The following is a 22,139-nucleotide window of genomic DNA, read 5'->3' as shown; positions in this document are numbered from 1 at the left end:
ATTCAAGGAGCTGTACTGGAGGAAGTAGAGGGGAGACAAGAGATCTGGTAATCTGATAATTGATAGAAAACTGAAATTAAGGGGCATATTGCAAAGGCAGTGAAGGTAACCTAGAGGATTGGCAATACTGAGAAGGATGCTGACCTGCAGAGATATAAGAGTTATCTTTTTGTTATATAAGACCCTGATCAGACTACACTTGGAGTATTGTTCTCAAATTTGGTCGTCAGGATTTCAAGAAGATAAATTAACTGTGGAAAGAGTGCAGGGACAGATAACAAAGATGGTTTCAGGAGTGTACAATGTTAGTTATGAGGATCGGCTGAAGGAATGTGGCCTGCAGAGTTTGGTGGATAGAAGAAGGAGAGGTGATATGATTGAGACTTTTAAACTGTTGAGAGGCAGTTACCAGGTGGATGCTGGGGAGTTCTTTCATTTGGTGGAACAGTGGGAAGGAGCGATGCCAAGGGGCCATCCTTGGAAGTTATGAAAGGAAGCTCTGAGCAACAGGGTGAGAAGTGGTTTCTTTGCATGGAGGGTAGGTGAACTGTGGAATGCACTGCTTGATAAAGTGGTGAGAACAAGAACGGTCAATGAGTTCAAAGAGTGGTATGATAGACTGTGTGTTTCCTGGTAAGGTCCTCCCACGATGAGTCTCTTGATTCCATGGAGCCTAATAATAGCAATAATAATAATAATTCTTGCTCTCCACCTCATCTCACCACTGTTCTACCTGAGAAACATGCTTATTACCTTTCCTATCACACTATTCTCTGTTTTCCTTCTCAACATCCTCCTCATATCTAGTCTGATGTGTTCTTTATTCACAGTCAAGTTATTTGTACCTATTACAAATACCAACTCTTTTGCTTGCCTACTTCTCATATCTAATGCTTCAATTGCTCCACTCATTCTACCTCCAGTAAAACATACTTTGTGCATCCTCTCATCCAGCACACCTTTAACGATTGAATCACAATACACCGCCACTAGCAGGTCTTTCATTACCTCTTTTATACCATTTTTTTATTATCCTGTTCACTATTCCATACATATCTCAAATTCTCTTAACTTTTCCACATCCATTTCATCTCTTGCCTCATCCCTTAACCAACTCAACTTTCAAATCTTGTGTCACATTTTTGCTGTCATTCATTCTTTCAAACCTTACGTCACACTTTTGCTCTCGTTCATTTTTCTCAAGCGAACAAGCGTTGACTGCGAACACTTGTTCACACTCAACGCCGCTTGCCACCTTATCTTTAACTGCACTTTGTTTTTCAACTTTCGCTACATTCACATGAAATTTGTCTTTCTTACCATCGATTCTTAAGTTTCTCAAATCGCTCATTCTCTTTTTCAAAACGATTTTAACATTTTTTGCTGCTCTTTTACATTGTCCTTTACTATCAGACGAGCACTCATCGTCATTCAGCTCACACTTTGCACACACACATCCCCTTCCATCCACCTTAATAAATATCCACAATTTATCTTTATGATCAAACAAGTACCTATAACAAAACCTCACATTTCACAAAATGACTGAAATCAAAATTGAATTCCTGCATGGACAAAGATGCCACCATCTTTCCTTCACTGGTTACTATATGAAGCTCTAATTTCATTGAATTCAAAAATAAACTTAAACAAAAAATCACACACACTAATAACACTGTGAACATGCAACCTTTACAGCAACCCTTACTCTTGAACACACACTTATATACTATTAATTATTTCAAAAACTTATCTAAAATGTGAACCCTCTTTACATACTGCTACTTCTCTTGTGACACTAGCAAAATGAAGTAACAAATGAGAGCACAATCACATAAAATATCCAGCAGGAATTGCTTAAGGCAGAAAAGGTGAAATATGAAAATATTTCACCTTTTTACCTAAAATATGAAAAGGAAGTTGGAGTGGATGATATTCAGGTGTAGCACTATCATCATGCCAATATATCAAACCAGAAATGAAACTGAATGTGAGAATTATAGATAAATTTCCTTATTGAGTATTACAGGAAAGATATATTAATATCTTATTTTAGATATATTAGATATCTTATTATAGATATATTAATTATTAGAAAGAATTAATTATTTAAAAATTGTTAAAATGTAATAACAACAATCTTATTTAAGCCTGGTTGATCTCAAGAGAGCATATCATATGGAACCAAGTTTTTTCGAGATATGTCGGGTGTAAATCTTTTTTATTTTTTTTAAGAATCTGTATGGCGTAATTGGAAGTTCATACAGAGCAATAAATGGCTTATATATAAATTGGAAAATTAGCATTTAGAATTGAAGAAGGTAAAGGAAGATGGTTTGGTATATTATCAGGTGTGAGGTAGAGTTGTATATTGTCTTGGCTGTTATTCATAATCTACATTATTTTGAAGGAGCAATATCAATCCTGAAATTCACACAAGAGATATTAAACTCAGTTCTTTGTATGTAAATTACATTAACTTATTAAATAAATTTGCTACAAGTCTTCAATAATCTCCATCCAAATCAAACAAAACATTAAAAAGACTCAAAACTCTGAAAATAGAAACTGAAAACATTGACTGCTTTCTTAGTATTGAACCTATAGAAAACTAGGTTACACAATTTAACTACTTAGTCACAATTTTTAGTGAAGATGACAAATTAATATGGAAACAGGTAATAGAAAATATGTGAGGCTAGTATGGAAAGAAAGTTAGCCTGAATATTTATATTTTATATGGAATAAAAGAGGAATCAGTCAAATGTCCTGTTAAGTGGTACAAACACATTATGTAAATTAGTTTTAACATATGACATGAAAACCTGAGTTAGAAATGAAGTACTTAATCAAAGATTGTAGGTATAAGAGTCCTAAGAAAATTAGGAGTTAGATAACATCACAATAGCATAGTTGCTTAAACAGAATTGAAGATGAAAGACTAGCAAAATAAGTGTGTAAAGCTAAATGGCAGGAAAAGACCCTATGAAAGACAAGATATAGGTGGGTTAATGTAATTTAAAGATCAAGATTTTACAGCTCATCAGATCAGATAAGATCAGCAACCTGACATTTAATAGAGCAACTTGGAAGAAAGTAATTGATCGATAGTGCTGAAAAATTAATTGTGTTAGACTCTCATAATATTAGATGTTATGACTCTTCATTCCCTTTTGTCTGTCCGTCTGTCTGTCTCTGTCTGTCTGTCTGTGTGGGTGGGTGTTCAGACTGTTACTGTGTGGCTGGATGCATATAAAATTAATTACTGTATCTATTCATTTATAAATGTGTATGATTTCTGTTTTAAAATTTTGTTTGATATACAGTAATCAGAGAGGACATCAGAATCAAAGAAATATCAGAAGAATCCTATTCAAGATTCTTCTGATGTTTCTCTGATTCTTCATTACACTCAAGAGACTGTAGATATCCACAGGTCTTCTAGTCCTGATGGCATCCTCTCCACCCCAAGTTGCACTGAAAACCTGTGCTCCAGAATTAATACCAATCCCATAATCTCTCATACTCATCCCATCTATCTATCATACAGCACAGAAACAAGCCTATTCAGCCCATTCTAAAGAAAGTAATAGTTAGCCATCAGTCTATTGTCTTATTGTACTCTCTCTCTCTCTCTCTCTCTCTCTCTCCGGTTCTATTGAACATAATCTGGAAAGTCATCAACAATCGATGTCTTTGCCACCCGGAAGGTCACTGATTACAGTGACTTCCAGTATAAATTCCATCATACTCAATTCACAGCCCTGCTAACATTGCCCATCTCTGGGCACAACCTATGGAAATGTTTGGTTAAACTCATTTGTTAGTGCTAGACATTTCCAGGGATTTGATAGGTCTCCACAGAAGCATACTTATTAAATTACTATCCTGCCACTTGCATATTCTCCAGTTTTCATTGCCAATTTCCTCTCTGGTTGTTCTGTATATATATATATATATATATATATATATATATATATATATGTTAAGAATACCAAGTAAATTTTTAAAACCTGGTTTTACTCCATTTCCCAAGTAAGCAAACAGACAAAAAGTCAAGTTTGCGCCTGCAATTGATGCAAGTCTAACTGATCCTACAGGTAGTGCAAGATCAGGGCAACTCGTGGTAAAGGTGGGGCAAGCTCCGATCACTAATCTTAATATTTACCCTTAATGCCAAAACACATCTCCAAGAAGGGGATGTATGATGTTTTGTATTAAAGGCAAGGGGCCACTACCCAGACCGGTTTCGACCTTTATTGAGGCCTCATCAGTGGGAGCTAGGCTAGAAAATACCAAGATTTAGTAATACAGAGCTCGTAAGTATTTTACCAGAACAAGTTGCCATAAGGTGTTTTAACCTTATTAAATAAAAATCTCTGGAGGAGATATAAATGTAGAAAGTATTTTTACCTTGGGTATAATAAATGTTAAGAATACCAATTAAATTTTTAAAACCTGGTTTTACTCCATTTCCCAAGTAAGCAAACAGACAAAAAGTCAAGTTTGCGCCTGCAATTGATGCAAGTCTAACTGATCCTACAGGTAGTGCAAGATCACTAGTTGCCCTGATCTTGCACTACCTGTAGGATCAGTTAGACTTGCATCAATTGCAGGCGCAAACTTGACTTTTTGTCTGTTTGCTTACTTGGGAAATGGAGTAAAACCAGGTTTTAAAAATTTACTTGGTATTCTTAACATTTATTATACCCAAGGTAAAAATACTTTCTACATATATATATATATATATATATATCATGGTAGATGTCATCCTTTCTTCAGATTTCTTTGCCATTACTAGAGTGCAGTAGAGGTTTGACGTTTGCCCATGTTCTGTCTCCTATTCATAAAAATGACCTTGTCTTACTAATTTCAAATTCCTATCCATAATTTTGCTGATCGTAGTAACTCCATTCCCCATCTTCAATATGACAAACCTTGCAGTGCTACAATATTTTAAGCTGCAGTGCATTCTCTTTGCATTTTTAGTGAGATGAAGACAACTTTGTCAACAAGCCTACTAAAAGTCCTGCCTTTTTTCATGCAAGAAGGATACTTCACTTCCCCTCATCTTTGATAAACCCAAAATCATTATACAAGATCATATATCTCCCTTTTTGGGTTAGCTTACAGCTCTACTTTTCTTGGCAATAAACATATCACATCCATGCTTCCTCTATCTCCAAAAATCTAGGTATCCTTTACTACTTATTACTTTTTGCCTGAAAACTGTAATACTGCATAAATCCTTAATCCACCCTACTTTAGAGTATTTGAGGGGGGGGGGGGGTCACTAAACATCTCTCTCTAAAAATGTCTGATGCTATCTGCAAACAAGCTACTGATTACTCTTTCTCAATCTCTCTTATGCCTTTCTCATAGTCTGACTCACTCTGGTCACTTTCTGATTTGTAACTTTTCTATATGTGTTTTACTCAATCCACCAACTACAACTAACCGAAACTACAACACCAACGCCATCTACCACCTGTCACCACTACCACTAGTATTTCCAGACAATTACAAACATCCATGCCCATGATGGGATTCGAACCCGCAGCCTTTTGGCTGTAGAGCAGATATGCTAACCACTCAGCCAACCAGGCTGGCATCATCATCATCATCAATATTATTATTAACATCCAACCTCCATGGAGTCAGAGACTCATTGGAGTACACACTATTGCACATGATGCTTATCCAATCGTGTTTTAAACTGATTCAAAGTGTCTACATTCACACATACTCAGGCAGTGCATTCCACTTACCAACCACGCTCCATGCAAAGAACCTGCTCCTCGAATTTCATTTTCAGTGCCCATGAAAATGGGCACTGAATTGACTCCCATCATCCCCGCACTTTCCTTTAAGCCTGAACACATGATCAACTTATGTTCAACATCCCTTAATTATCCAAATTCTCTTTCATTTCATTTACCATGTTATTTGGAAGTCTTCCTAACACAGTTTTGCCTAAAAACTGTGTTGGGAAGACTGCCCTCAGCACAGTACTGCAGGAGGTCTATCTCATCAACTTCCTGTAGTACAGTACCTGATGACTGTGCCATTGTAATACTGTGAGGTTTGTTTCTATATATATTCTTGTATTTTAAATGTTTCTTCAACTTAATATTCATTTTCTATCATTTCCCTTCTTTATTGTTCTACCATAATTATAATTTTTCTTGCCTGGGATCCCCAGATATTTATTTGATTGAAGACTGCACCTCTGAAAATCACCTAACAAAAGAAAGATTTTATATCCTAGTTGATCAATTAATCATTTATCCTATTTCAGCCAAGGTTTGCAGTCATGGCAAAATTTACTCATAAATCACTACTAATCATTGGGGTTCCACTATCAGGTCCGAGTTTATTTTTGAATCAGCACATTGCAAAAAGATTGAATCGAACAACTATTTTTATCAACAATAACGACAAGTTTAATTTCTGATCAAATAATTATACATCACATGAAATCACAAGATTCATTTATGGAAGGTAATTCTTAGTCTTTCTCAATCACTCAACTTTGGTTTCTATTGAATTCTCTCGCACTTACTTACTTAGACTTTCAAACAGCATGCTTTATATTAAAACTATCAGGAAGTTATACACATAACATGAATTCATTAGGTGCACTTAACATTCCCAATTTAGGGTCTATCAAAATACAACATACATGTATACAAATATATCTCTCATAATCTCATTCCTTTCAAGTACTTAATCATAATTTAGGCAATAATATTATACAATCTACCTCATTGAGTTTCAAACATCCCAATGGTATGACATCAGGAACATACTCTATCATAAAATTCAATCGTAAGTACACATATAATCAATCAAAGAAATTTCAATAGCTCAATATTTTCTCCCAGGGAGAAAATATTGAGCTGTGCTCATGTTTCACTCATTAGCTATTTTACACTTTTATGAGAAATGTTAACGTTCTAAATACTATCTCCTTAAACCAGACAACTTAGCAGTTCGATAGGGAATCCTTTCTTAAATCACAAACAAACTATGAAAAAATAGACTCACATCGGTCTCTTTCTATCTTGGATGTGTCTTCCGTCCTTCTTTCCTTATTCCGGCACTTGAGTGGGGTTTCTCTCCACTTTTTAGAATTCTCCTTGACGTCAGGACCAATACAGCAAGATTTCTCCTTAACTTATTGCCTTCGGATATCTTCGACTGTGACTGGAACGACTATCTGTGGACGGGCCTCTCCATCTTCCCCACTGGAAAATACGACACCTCGTCCTCGATCTCTCGTGGATGGATCACTCAGGATGAAGAAAAGGAAGCCTCTCTCATCTTCGAACCAACCCTTTTATACACCAGAGTCCCTGCACTTTGATTAAGTTTTTGGGACCCCCCCTAGCATCCACGTGCGAGTCTTGCTAGTAGTTTGGAGAACCCTGTATTATGTTTCTCGAAAATTCGCCGACAATCATACTTACACCCTTTACCGCCTTAATCTTGCCTACGGGCCTTTCCTTTTTGATCCACGCCGCACCCTTTCAATATTGACCTTGAAGGTCACCTGCAATGGGTCTTGCACACAATCTTCAAAAGATATGCCGAATTTCGGGCGATGCTCTTATTCGCAATACTTCTACATCCCTTCTTAAACAATGAGCGAGTTAATTCCCCTTTGGACTTATTTTGCTGTTTATTCAGATGGCTTTGCATAGATGGTTAAAATATACATTTTTACAAAAATTATTCAGGTGAATTCCTACTGTAAAAAGTCGATGTTTTTAGATGATTTATTTTGCAACATCGAATTTTTACACAGCCTTATATTTCTGCAATCCAAAATGCAACACCTTGCACTCATTAATATTGAAACTCTAACCCCACTCCTTTGTCCAAGTCAAAAAGTCTATTCAATTCTTCCTGAAGGGAATTAATATCAGCAGTGCTACTTATAATTCTCCCCAACTTTACATCACTTGCAAACAACTGAAGACCCTCTAATCAGTCTATATAATACATCATTTACACACAAGTTAAACAGCAGGGGTCCAAGAACAGACCAGTGGCATGCCTCAGGGCATGCCACTGGTTGCCCTTCTGTTTTGAGACACTACTTCATCATACACCACTTGCTGGTATAATTCAGAGACCAATCTCTGATCCATCTAACGAATATATTCCCATCATCTGCAGCATGTACACCAAAGTATCATGTGATAATCTATCAAATGCTTTTGCGAAGTCCAAGAATATCACCAGGGGCGCATTTATACTTTTGGAGGCCCTAGGTGCGACATCATTATGAGGCCTCAAAAGAACAAGTCATTTCAGTTAATCAAATTCATACGCATTTTTTTTTAGTTTATTGAAAATAAAAGTCGACATTTCCATAATAACTCATTTTAATAAAATAAAAATAACACAACATTGGTATACATATATTTGCATTTAAAAAAAGTATAAAAATAAATCATTACAAATTTAAATTAAAAAAAAAAAAACTAAAAGTTTTTTTCTGGTTTTGAATTCCACAAATATACCTATAATGTCATCCTAATTAATCGAGTCCATTACATCTGATTCAGTGCATAATAATGATTGGTCACTTGTTTTATTTTGGTGCAAGTATTTTTTTATTCGTTTCAACACTGAAAATGAGCATTCAGTACTTGCATTTGAAATAGGCATCATCAAAATATTTTTTAAATTGTTTCTACATTCGGAAAAGTAGACCCATCATTTATAAATTTGTGCATATTTTTAATTCAAGAATTTTCTTCCTTTATCATTATTAAAAATTGCTTAACTTCGTCAATAAGTTTGTAAAATTTTGTTAATATTAGTCTTGTACTTGTCTTGATTTATATCTTTCTTCAAAAAAAAATGTCAAACATATCTAATATGTCTAAATAGCTTTTAGCTCTTTCGTTAATCTTCAAAATTAGCTTATCACAAATGACATTAAAAGTATTAACAATGAAATTTTCTTTCCCATGTAATATAATCTCATCGTTAGGTTGTGAAACTTCATCACACATTTTTTTTAGTTTTTTCACTCTTTCCTTCTCTTCTATTAATAAATTTGCTTCTTTGTTTATAGCAGCAAAAGTATTTCTTATATCTAAAATAAAATCAGCTAAAGACTGTAACAAATTATTAGCTAACAACAAATCCATATCGGGATCTTGTATTGATTTACTAGTAGCAATTATTTGTTGTAAAATTTTGTCCCACACAACTGTTAAAATTGCTGTTTCTGAATTGTCAAAATGTTCAGCCAATGATGAACTAATTTAGAAATAGGTTTTTCATGAGGAGAAATGGATAGTTCAAGTAATGCCTCTTTAATTTGTTTATATCCCATTTCAAAGCCAATATAACATCAGCTCTTACGGACCACCTCGTTTCACTTAGTCTTTTAACTGATAAAGATATTTTTTCTACATGTTTAAGGTGTATACCCCATCTTCTTGTTGAAGATTAAAAGTAATTATATACATTTTGAATGAAACAAAAATATTGCACTGCTTCCAGACAAGATTCCACGGCATATAGTCAAGTGGTTAACATATCCGCTCTCCAGCCAAAAGACTGCAGGTTCAAATCCTTCCGTGGGCATGGATTTTTGTAATTATCTGTGAAAATTTTAGTGGTGGTGAGTAGTAGATGGTGCGGTTCACTGTAATTGGTGGATTGAGGGGCGGAGATGTAGAGTTGTAGACTAGGTGCCCTTCCTCAACGAGGAGGGGCACCACACTTTGGACTCCCTGGAGGTGTCACGTAATAATAATAATAATAATTAGTTAATTAAATTTAAGGAATGACTAGATCATGGTATGTGCTGATGGACTATGTTTTTTTCAGCGTAGCTTGTAAACCTATATAGTTTACTTTTTATATTGGCAGCGCTATCATAGCTTTGCCCTTTACACATTTTTATCTCTCAAGATAATTGTAATTTTTTAATACTACCTCTTCTAAATATAAGGAATTATGTTGTGTAATACTGATGAATACCGATAAATGTTTCTCTAATGTCAGAATTTGCGGTAACGTAGCTAAATATAATAGTTAGTTAGTCAGACAACTTCTGCCATTGAATCAAGTATTATTGCAAAATAAACAGCTTCCTTAATTTCTGATATTAATATTTCTCGTTTTATTAGCTATTAATGCTATGAATTCATCACAAGTGTGGTAAGAAAGATAATTTGGTGTCCCAGAACCACAGTTGTCATACATTTTCATGTAATGTTTTAAAAAATCATCAAATCACTTAAATAATGTAATCATGATAAATAATTTCCACAAAAATCAGAAAAAAATATCATTTGTATTGCCTCTAACTGCTAGCCATAGTTTACTCACTAACTTAATGGTAGCTAGTATTCTTTTTAAAACCTCTCTCCAATAACTTTCTTCAGATTGTATTTGTTTCATCAATTCAGAATAAGTTCGACTATTTACAGAACTTGATTTTTTTTTGCGATACATGCACATTGCTCTTATATGCTCAGTAGAATGCTCTTGATCACATAAGGTTTGCGTTATGTTTCTCCAGTCATTAAAACCCTTCATTAAGCTATTATTTGACTTAGAAAACAATTTACAAACAAAGCAGTAAATTAGAAACTTTAACTCATTTTAGTAATGTTAGTCAAGTGAGTAATATTTATTATCTGGCTAGTTTCACTGATTTTTGCTATCGGCATCTTTCAGGGATACAATTGGTAAGCGATATGAAGGTAACAGACTAGGTTTTAACTGACAGTTCTAATTCATACAAAATTAGTACTGTGCGTGAGACAATACACGTGTCGCGGGTACATGATTTATTTGTTGAGAGACGATGTAATTGGCGCGAAAGTTCATTTCTTTGGTGTTTAGTGATCTAATTAAAGTTTTCAATATCTCTGATAGGATTAGACCTTGATTGTTATTTAGGTTTCCTGTTGAACGGGCGACTATAGCAGCTTCCTTGAAGGTTCTGGAATGGTCGTTCTCTTCTATATAGAGCATATGATTCTTATCCCACTCAATAAGATGGTTGGTAGTGGCGAAGTGAAGAAAGGCCTGAAATATCTTGTCTGTTGTTTCTAACATAGCCTATGTGCTCCTTCTGTCTCGTTTTGAAGCTTCTAGAGGTCTGACCAATGTAACTAACACTACAGGAACATGGTATATTGTATACTCCAGATTATTGTATATTGTATAGTTGCCCATTCAACAGGAAACCTAAATAAGAATCAAGGTCTAATCCTACCGGAGATTTGGAAAACTTTAATTAGATCACTAAACACCAAAGAAATGAACTTTCACACCAATTACATCAAGTCTCTCAACAAATAAATCATGTACCCGTGACACGCGTATTGTCTCATGCACAGTACTAATTTTGTATGAATTAGAACTTTCAGTTAAAACTTAGTCTGTTACCTTCATATCGCTTACCAATTGTATCCCTGAAGATGCCGATAGCAAAAATCAGTGAAACTAGTTGGATAATAAATATTACTCACTTGACTAACATTACTAAAATGAGTAATAGTTTCTAATATAAGTAGTCAAGAAAAAAGTCACACTAAAAGTAGTAAATTGCTTTGCTGTTTCTTGAAAAAATTAGCCACTCCCGTTTCTCCTTTGTTCCATTCACCTTTTTACAGTAAAAATGTGATTAATTTACATTTCTGACATATATTCTATTACATTCTGTGTATTCTTTTTTTTAAATTTTCATTGTTACCAACATTCTGAGGCATATTTATTAAAATATGCTCGATAAATTGTTCATTAATACTAATTTGCCATACTGCTATCACTAGGATAAGAGATAGCTTGCTTGCTGTACAGACTCCAATTGAAAATTTTCTTCAAAACCCTCTTGATTTGTTTCATTTCTTTCTCTCCTCCTGATACTGATACCAATGTTTCATTTTCATTCCGAGAAGTTTGAGGTACAACTTCAGTTCTATGAAATTCTTCTTTTCCTTCATTTTCAGAAGAACGTAAGAAAGATAAAATTGCCCCCTTTTGACTATTAGCTGTTTTTCCTTTCCTCTAAACCATTTTCTTTTCCTAGCCCCGGATTCAAACTTTCTTGGCATCATTATGTGTATTATACTATCAAAAGCGAAATAAATATTTATTAAATCCAAAATAAACATAAAAATAATTACATTAAAAGCTAAAAAAATGCAAAAATAGAAACAGTAGTATCTTGGTTTTGTTAAAATAAACGTGTAACAGTAAAATAAGAATAATAATTTAATGGAAAAATATATTCTTACTGACTGCGACAACTACTTTAACCATATAATTAGTATTTACGCTTGTATTCTGCTTTACAAATACTAGCCAAAGTGTACATACTAGCCACGTAACAACTATCAGTTGTTACGTGTCGTTCGTATGTACACTTTAACAACCTCGGCCGGTTGTGGATGAAATAGCCAGACCACCCAAAGCATTTTTCATGGATCAAAACTTCATCTGTATCTACCTTTTATCATGCAATTAACCCCCTCCGCTGTTAATCCCTAAACAGCGATTTTAGAGCTGTTAACTTGTGTCACTTGTCTTTATGTGTACTGTGTTACTTGGAATTTCCTTTACTGTCCTACGATATTTGATTGTTTTGTGCTGCACAATTTATTTATTGTGTCTCTTCTCAAAAATAAGAACGAATTTCACATGTGCAAAAATAATCGGCTCTGAAATGACCAGAGATCAGCCTTTGCAATGAATCTGTTTAGTAATAGTAAATATGCTGCCTTTTATTCTTCAAATCAGTGCAAACAGAACAAGACAACTTTATGCTCTTTCACTTTACTTATAGAAGAATATATAGAAGAATTTTTTTTTCTTGAATTTTCAAATTTTGTTCAAATGTAAGGTTTTAATATGTGGCTTCATAGAGAGTGAGGCCCAGCTTGCACCTAATGCAGCCCTGAATACTACTATACATATATATGATTCTCCCTTATCTAATACACTTCTTTCCTTGCTATAAAATGCAGTAAATTGTTAAAATAAGACCTAGCCTTTACAAATCCATGCTGACCATCATAAATAATACTGTATCCATCAACCTAATCTTGTATTCTATTCCTAACCAATCGTTCCAACACCTTGACTACAACTGCAGTTATACAGACTTGTCTGTAATTAGAAAGTTCTATCCTAGAATCATGCTTGTGGAATGGTATTATTTTGCCTTCTTTCCACTCTTTTTTAGGAACCCTACCTACTGCAAGATTTTCATTAAATAACCAGAAGGCATAGCTAACTGTTATGCACATTCCTTAAAGAATACATGGCAATGTGTCATCAATTCCCACAGTCTTATTAGCCACTAACCGAATCAACACCTGATACACTCTAATTCTTTCACTTCCAGTTCTCCTAATACTTTCTTCCCTTCTACATATTGCAATGCATATTTACACCAGTATGGTGTATGCTGGTAAAGTGCTCATTCAATAATTCCACCCTTCCTTTGCAATGGTCACTCTTCTGCCATGACTAGCAATCAGTATTCACCTGTCATAAACAACCAACCTGTCAACCTGCTTTCTTTTGCCTACCATCTAGCAGAAGAATTCCCTGGAATTAGTCTAGCTAGTCTCCTCTCATACTGCACCTTTTCTTTCTTTACCATATTTGTCACCTTCTTAGCCTGCACTTTATGCTCTTCATGGATCTGATCACCACCACCAACTGTCTTGTACTTCCTCCATAGCATTTTCTTTTCAAACGCAGCTTGCTTGATTTCACAGTTCATCCATTTCACTCCTACTCTATTTACTTGCTTAATTAACCCTTGGTATGCAGTTATACATTGCTTTTGTCAGATACTGCTTTATGAATTTCCATGCACTGGCAACATCTTTTCTGCACAGCTCATCTACCCAACATATTGATGCCAGTTGACTACAGAGCTTCCCCTAATTACCTACCTTGTACTTCCACATACATCCGTTTTTGCCAGCAACCTTTTCTTGTTTCACCACTTCCCAAACAAGCACCTCATGATCACTCATACCATCTGATGGCAGTGTCAATAGCTCATTAACAACTACATCTTGTGAAGTTATCACCAAATCCAAAACACTAGAGCCTCTAGTTGCTTAAGATATTCAGCAAACTCTCCTTGTTCCTGTATACTATCTCCCCCTTCCATTCTATATTCCTATAATTAAAGTCTCACATCAGGATCACCTTTTTACATGTCCAACCAATTTCCCTAAATATTTCATTGTCAATATTCTCCACATTCTCTGGCCTATAACAGCATTCTGTGAGACACTAGCCTGTTAATTTCAACTTCACACCACACTGATTCAAAATCTGTGTATATATTATCAATTTCCACAAAGTGAAAATTGGTAGTACATGTGGAAATTGGATACAATTCCTCTGCAATCATTAACAGCATTCCCACCCCCCCTCCTCCTCTTTTCACCTTCCTATCCTCCAATTTATATTCGTGACATCACATCATCCTCGGACAACCAAGTTTCACTTATACCAATTATCTTTGGCCATACTGTCTCAATCAGTGTGACAAACTCAGCTCTCTTATTTTGAATTCTCCTTACATTTGTATACAAACATAACAATCCCTGTGTCTTTGAAGCCATTCTACCAGCACCAACATTCTCTATTCTAGCTGCTATACCACACTTCTCTCTCTCTCTCTCTCATTCTCTGTTTTCAGTCTAATCATTCCTGTTTCCCTGATCCTGACTCTGATTGCCATTCATATCTGTCTCCTCCTCACCTTAACCTCGTATATCCATCTTCCTCCTGTCATACAACCAGTTTAGCTGTGCTATTCTGCTTCATTAGTACCCTTAGATCATTAGTTACATTAACCCCTCTTGATTCTATGCCTTCTCAGCAAATAGTAGCCTTTCTAAATGCCCAACACCAAACCCATTCAAATGCAATTCGTCAACTTTAAACCATTCCAGCTTCAAATTCACAAAATCACTTTGCCATCTTCTATTCATTATCTCTGTTCCCCCCTTCTCATTTTGCTATTGTCATATCTGGACAACACACTAACAACTTTTTCTATCTACACTATTCCTTCAACATTATTTTTTTCACTAAGTCATTTGTGCCCACAACTACCACTTATTCTGATGCTTGCTCTCTCCTTCTCTGCAAAGCATCAGTTATTTGTTTTATTGTTCCACCAGGAAATCCCCCATATACAATGATTATACAATTATCCTTTGGCTCTTTCTTTATAACACTAACTTTCTCCTCATTCACATCAGCCAGTCTCTTCTTTAGGTTATTTAAGTTAAAGGATATTACATCCCATATTGTTTCATAGCCGAATAAGAAACTTAAAGAGCTCCATGCCGAATATAGAAACTTTATATATATAGTCTATATTTGGCATGAAACTCTTTGCATTTCTTATTCAGCTATGAAACAATATGGGATGTAGTATCCCTTAACTTAAATAATTTCACATCGCCGAATTGAAGCCTTTTGCTCTTCATAAATTAGTAATCTTCTTTAGGTGTTTAATCTCATCTTCGAGATGTTTCATTTTACTTCTCATTTTCATTAACTCTTGTCTAAGCTCTTCTACCACTCCTGCCCATATATATATATATATATATATATACACACACACACACACAGGACCGGCGCATAGTATGTTTCTTGTGTGTGTGTGTGTGCATGCGATTAATGTTTGCCACCTTTCCAAAAAAGTTTTTGGTGAATAAAACGAACAGAAAATGAAAAACAAATGAAAACTGCTTTACAGTATAATGTTACCTACAGTCCTGCTTATACAAATTTTTTCAAGTTATATAAATTTTCAAAATAATATAAAATAGTAATATAAAGTTAAGAGATTTATTCAAATATTCTTTACATTAATTTTGCTAAAAGGGACTCATCTGGTTTTCGTTTTAGCGAAATCCTGTCGCAGTACATCAATATTGATAGACTGAGCAATATTATTTTCTATTGAAATTAGTGTCAAACCATTTAGTTTTTCTTGACTCATACTTGATCACAGGTAGTTCTTTATTAATTGTAATTTAGAAAATGTTCTCTCTCCCTTAACAACTGAAACGGACAAAGTCAATAGCATTCTCAATGCAATCAGTGAATTTGCAAAGCGTTCTTCAAGGTTGTTGTTATAAATCCACTTCAAAACGATTTCTGGTGTACTATTTTCTTCAATTTTTCTAGATAATAATTTCAGCTCTATTTGCAGTTCGTCTGCTTCAATGTCCTTGTTTTCTTTGTCACTTAATGCTTTTGCTAATGAACTACATTTTTCTTCCACTTGTTGGTCTTCCATGTTATCACATTCTATAATGTTGTACAAAAATTCAAAGGGCTCCAAAACGTTACTAAATGAATCAAAACGCTCCTTTATTGAAGTAATTGCTGTTGTGAACAAAATGTCGAAAAATTTGGTTTTGAATTTCCTTTTTGCATCAACACGCTCCAGGGTATCTGGTTCCTTGTCAAAGAATTTCTTTCTCTTTCAAATCCGATTATCTAACTCAGGACTAAAATCATCTGTTAAATCTGCATCTATTGTGATGCGTTTTGCTTGGGAAATATAATTCTCAAAGGAATCTTCAGAGTTATGGGAAATGAGAAATTCAGTTGCGCCCTTACACGGAACTCAACAATTAATCATAAGTTGATTTATGATACATCAAAAAATAGAGAACTATTTTAGGTATATTTTCATAAATTTTAATCAAAAATTACAGTGATATAACCGGGTCCAGGATACAATTTTAGAATTTATTTGTTTGTTTCTGGGAAGATCTGAAGGGGCCCAAAGGGAAGATGACATACATTCATTATTATATGTACCATTCGTTGTTCATTTAAACTCTTATCTCATACTTTTAGGTGGCCTTTCTTCTTCTGCGGCTCCTGTGTATATTGCGCACTTCACACACGCCACCAGCCAGGCCTCTATATACATATATATAAGAACCCACTTAAGCATTGGCAATCTCTTGAATCTACATCAAGAAAGCAACTTTAATACAGCTTCCACTGGCAAGTATAGATATGCTACTAATGGATGAAAGGATGAAATAATCTATGGCTGCAGTAATGTGGGAGGTGGGAGTAAAGTAAAACAAAAACAATGTATTGGAAAGTGGTTTTGCAAATGAAAAATAGTCATCTCATATTAATGCAGAAGGCACTACATTAATTTACTCCCATGAAATTAAGCAAGAGGACCATTTGTTTATGCACTTTTTTTTTTTTTTTTTTTTTTTTAAGAGAGAGAGGACAAATAAAATTTAGAAACAGATAATAGAATAAAGCTGGTTTGGTGGGGAGAAAGCTCAGTAAATTTGTATTAAATAACAAAGATATTAGCCGAAATGCTAAACTAGAAGTATACAAGACAGTTCATTCCAGTATTAACTTAGGGATCTGAGAGTTAGCAATTAAGCAGTTGATCAAAGAATAGAAACCTCAAATATGAGAGTTCTGATAAAAATTTGATGACATCAGTGGCTGAATCATATTAAAAGTGAAGATATTAGAAAAGAATTCAACATCATTAGCTTTGAAGAAAAACTTTGAGGTGAAAAACTGTAAAGTGATTAACGGAGAAAGTGTAGCGGCACAACACAGGTTGGTTGTGGTAGACTGTGATATACAAGGGGAAAAGAAGATTAGACGGAAGTGGTGGGAAGATAGGAAAATAAAGTGGTAGAAATTGGAAGAGAAAGGTCCAAGGAATGAGTTTAAAGAAAAGGTATTGGAAGGAATGAAGTTACCAGAGGATGTGGAAGACTGGTGGGATGTAAATAGTTGGAATATTAGAAAAATTGGAGAAGAGGTGCTCAGTATAACATCAGGAAAGGGGGCCGCCTGAGGATAAGGAGGCATGTGGTGGAATGAGGAGGTGCAGTTGGAGATCAGGGAAAAGAAAGAGGCAAAGAAAAAATAGGACATGACTGGAACCAGAGCCGACAAGGAGGCATATAGATTAGCAAAGAAAAGTGCAAAGAGAGCTGTGGCAAGGGCGAAGGCAGTTGAAGTACTGGAGAGAAATGTTGAGAATAGCGAAAGCTAGAGATAAGGCCTCGAAAGACATAACATCAGTTAAGCAGATAAAGGATGCCATAGGAGTAGTACTACAAGAGGAGGACAAAATCAGAGGAAGGTGGGAAGAATATTTTCGTAATCTACTAAATGAGGAGAATCCAAGAGAGAGGTGTGAGGATGGAGAGGCAAACGAAGGATCGGTGCAGGACATAAGCAGAGAGGAAGTGTATTGGGCACTGAGAATTTCCATTCTTTGTTTTTTCCTGTGTGGGCAGACCAGATACCTGGAGAAGTGTGGAGAATCCTGGGGCAGTGAGGGCATAGACATGTTATGGGATCTGATAAGGAAAATAGCCAAACAGGAAAAGATATCAGAGGAATGGAGGAAAAGCATTCTCGTCCCAATCCACAAGGAAAAAGGAGATGTTCAAGATTGTGGCAACTATAGAGGGATCAAGCTGATGTCATGCACATTGAAGATATGGGAAAGAGTAATTGAAGGAAGGATACGGCAGGAAACAAAAATTGGTGAGGAGCAGTTTGGATTTATGCCAGGAGGTACAACGGATGCAATATTTGCACTAAGGCGATTGATGGAGAAATATAGGGAGATGCAGGTGGAGCTACATATGGTGTTTATAGACCTGGAAAAGGCATACGACAGAGTGGCCAGACAGGAGGTATGGAGGTGTATGAGGAAGAAGGAGGTGTCGGAAAAGTACGTGAGATTGGTGAAGGAGATGTATGAGGAGAGCAAAAACTCAGGTCAGGTCTAGTGTTGGCATGACAGAGGGGTTCCCCATTGTCGTAGGGATCAACTCTGAGCCCCTACCTCTTTGATCTGGTCATGGATGTACTAGTTGAGGATGTCAAGAAGGAGGCGGCAGGGAGCATGATGTTTGCCGATGATATTGTTCTCTGTGAATCATCCCGAGAGAAGCTTGGAAAGACCCTGGAAGAGTGGAGAAAGGTATTGGAGGAGAGAGGCATGAAAATTAACCGGGTAAAGACTGAATATATATCAACGAGGAGTAACGAGGATATGATCATACGACTCCAGGGTGAAAGGTTAACTTCAGGGAAGAAATTCAAGTACCTTGGGTCGGTCATCGAGAGGAATGGTGACCTGGATGAGGAAATACAGCACCGAATAACATATGGCTGGATGAACTGGAGGAAGATGAGCAGGGGTCCTGTGTGACAAGAGAGAGTGAGTTGTAAGATGAAAGGAAACCTGTATAAGATGGTGGTGAGGCTGGCGATGCTCCATGACATGGAGATGTGGATGTTGAGATGGATGAGTGGTGTGACAAAGAAGAACAGGATAAGGAATGACTACATCAGAGGGACGATCAAGGTGGGACCAATCGGTAAGAAGGTACAAGAAAGCAGGCTGAGGTGGTTCAGTTATGTAGAGAAGGAGTGAGGAGTATGTTGGTAAACGAGTGGAGCATATAGAGGTGGAGGGAAGGAGGAAAAGAGGCAGGCCCAAATGCAGATGGAGGGATAAGGTGGCAGAGGATCTTAGGGAGAAAGGATGGAGTCAGGAAGATTCCCTGGACCGCAGAATCTGGAAGAAGAAGATTAAAGATGTGAACACCGACCCCGTTTAACATGGAATAAGGCATAGTAAAAGAAGAAGAAGCTTTGAAAAATGTGTCAGGAGATGAGTCTAAGGTGGTATGGTCACTTTTTTAAGTGACAGAGAGGAATGCTGCATCAAACAAGACAGGTATTTGATGATACTAAAATGGCAACAAAAGTTTCAAAGGGTACAATGGATGTTAGAACTGTTTTTGGGGGGGGGGGGGGGTGGGGGGGGGGGGGGGTGGGGGGGGGGGGGGGTGGGGGGGGGGGGGGGTGGGGGGGGGGGGGGGTGGGGGGGGGGGGGGGTGGGGGGGGGGGGGGGTGGGGGGGGGGGGGGGTGGGGGGGGGGGGGGGTGGGGGGGGGGGGGGGTGGGGGGGGGGGGGGGTGGGGGGGGGGGGGGGTGGGGGGGGGGGGGGGTGGGGGGGGGGGGGGGTGGGGGGGGGGGGGGGTGGGGGGGGGGGGGGGTGGGGGGGGGGGGGGGTGGGGGGGGGGGGGGGTGGGGGGGGGGGGGGGTGGGGGGGGGGGGGGGTGGGGGGGGGGGGGGGTGGGGGGGGGGGGGGGTGGGGGGGGGGGGGGGTGGGGGGGGGGGGGGGTGGGGGGGGGGGGGGGTGGGGGGGGGGGGGGGTGGGGGGGGGGGGGGGTGGGGGGGGGGGGGGGTGGGGGGGGGGGGGGGTGGGGGGGGGGGGGGGTGGGGGGGGGGGGGGGTGGGGATTTTTGCTATATACATTATTATTATTATTATCTCTAAACATCCACAGACTCATTGTGGATGTTTAAATATTATAATATTTATAATAATATAATAATTTAAAATATTATTGCATATTCTCTAATTAATTTTATTGTTCTCTAGAATTACTGACTGGGATATCAGTGGCCCACCATTTCATGTATTGATTGAAGCTTTGAGAATACCACGTGACTTTTTTTTGAAAAAATCTGGCCAAAGTTACCCATACTTGGAGTAACCTTGCTGTACATGTTTAAATTGATTAATACAGAGTTCATTTTTTCCACTCATCTTTCCTTTCATGTCAGGCTCAATGACCTGTCATACATCTGACCTGGCTGTCCTCTCTATAGAATTTACCATGAACTCGGATTATTTCATTTGGCAAAGCAAATTCCATAAACAGAGGGGGACAGCTATGGAAGTTACCACTTTCTTTCCCCACTACACACTACTTCATAGAGACCTTAGAAGAAAGCCTTAACCTCTTTTCCACACAGACCTATAATTTGGCAGTGCTATGTAGTTGATATGTTCTCCATTTGGCCACATAGCTTTAAGGCTCCATTAACCTTCCCAATACATCTTAACACCGAGGATCCAGTTCACCTTAGAAAAAACATCAGTCCTCCTTAGATACGATGATTACACACACTAATGTAATGAATCCTTGGCATGCTTGGGTTTACTGAAAACACACACAGCCAATGTCCCCCCCTCAAGTATATGGGATTATTAAAATTATGATTAATCAGTCTCTGGTGTAGTTTCTTTATGGAGGACGGTGAGGGGGGAGTGTAGTTGTGGACATTATTATTGGAATCAATCAATTTTGCCGTTATCCAGGAGAAAATTGGTTGGTTCCGATCATAATGTCCACATTACAATGCCACATTACATTATTGACATGAAGGCTAAAAAATTAGTAATGCCAGTTAGTTTATATGTTGTATAAACTAATTACTGGTTTATATATATAATATACTAAAACTTGAACATAGTTAATCCTTGTTAATTGGCTTAACGATGATAGCATGTTAAGTTTAAATTATTATTTTTTTTAATTTGCAGGATGCTCGTTCTCCGTATCGTGAAGATGATGTAATATCTCTGCCCCTTTATTTTACCTCAGAACGTGAAAAGATTGTGACATGTTTATATGTCCCATGCGGAGAGGATAAGGATCACTGGCTGCAATGTGGTGTAGCTCTTTTTCTCTGAAATATTTAGCTATGTATTGCTTGTAATATGGAACCAACTATTTTGTATGAACAAAAATATTTAAATCTTCTACAAATATTATTTATATATAATTATTAGGAGCTTATATAGCAACACAGGAACAGATATTGGCAAATGCTTTCCTCATATACAAAATATTTGTTGTGGTATTTTAATATTCGTAAATAGCATCTTTGTGTATGCTAAAAGTATAAAACCTGTGTTACATCATGGACCTTTTTTACTAAAATATTTTTATTTACACAATTAGGTCTACTGACCAGTTATTACAACCAAGTTAATTGGCTTTGCTGAGATATGGAACCAACTATTTTGTATACTAAAACTTGAACATAGTTAACCCTTGTTAATTGGCTTTTAATCACCAATATTGGTGATTAATCCTGTCTGATGATTGCATGTGCTTTTATAGTGCATACGAATGACTGGCTAACTGTTTTGTGGTGGTGTTGGGGGGGGGGGGGTTATAACTGAATGCATGCTATTCAAAATATATACTGTGTTTATTAAGCTTTTATTCACATTTCC

The 22,139-nt window shown here is 36.9% G+C and overlaps 1 protein-coding gene across 1 annotated transcript in view; it reads left to right on the top strand.

Moving 5' to 3' along the window:
* btv (dynein cytoplasmic heavy chain beethoven) overlaps nt 1–21,590 on the top strand; it is a 1,245,321-nt gene extending 1,223,731 nt beyond the window's left edge. Inside the window, exons 75-76 of the mRNA XM_090394552.1 lie at nt 20,493–20,529; nt 21,441–21,590. Coding sequence (XP_090250678.1) covers nt 20,493–20,529; nt 21,441–21,590 — 187 coding nt within the window. The remainder of the gene's footprint in view (nt 1–20,492; nt 20,530–21,440) is intronic.
* Nucleotides 21,591–22,139: the final 549 nt, after the last annotated feature.

Source organism: Typopeltis vanoorti, chromosome 6 (genome assembly GCF_054136105.1).
Source record: "Typopeltis vanoorti isolate ZY-2024b chromosome 6, IOZ_Tvanoo_1.0, whole genome shotgun sequence".
NCBI classification, from domain to species: domain Eukaryota; kingdom Metazoa; phylum Arthropoda; class Arachnida; order Uropygi; family Thelyphonidae; genus Typopeltis; species Typopeltis vanoorti.
Note: the sequence above shows the minus strand (reverse complement) of the source record. Positions and strands in the feature narration are given on the sequence as shown.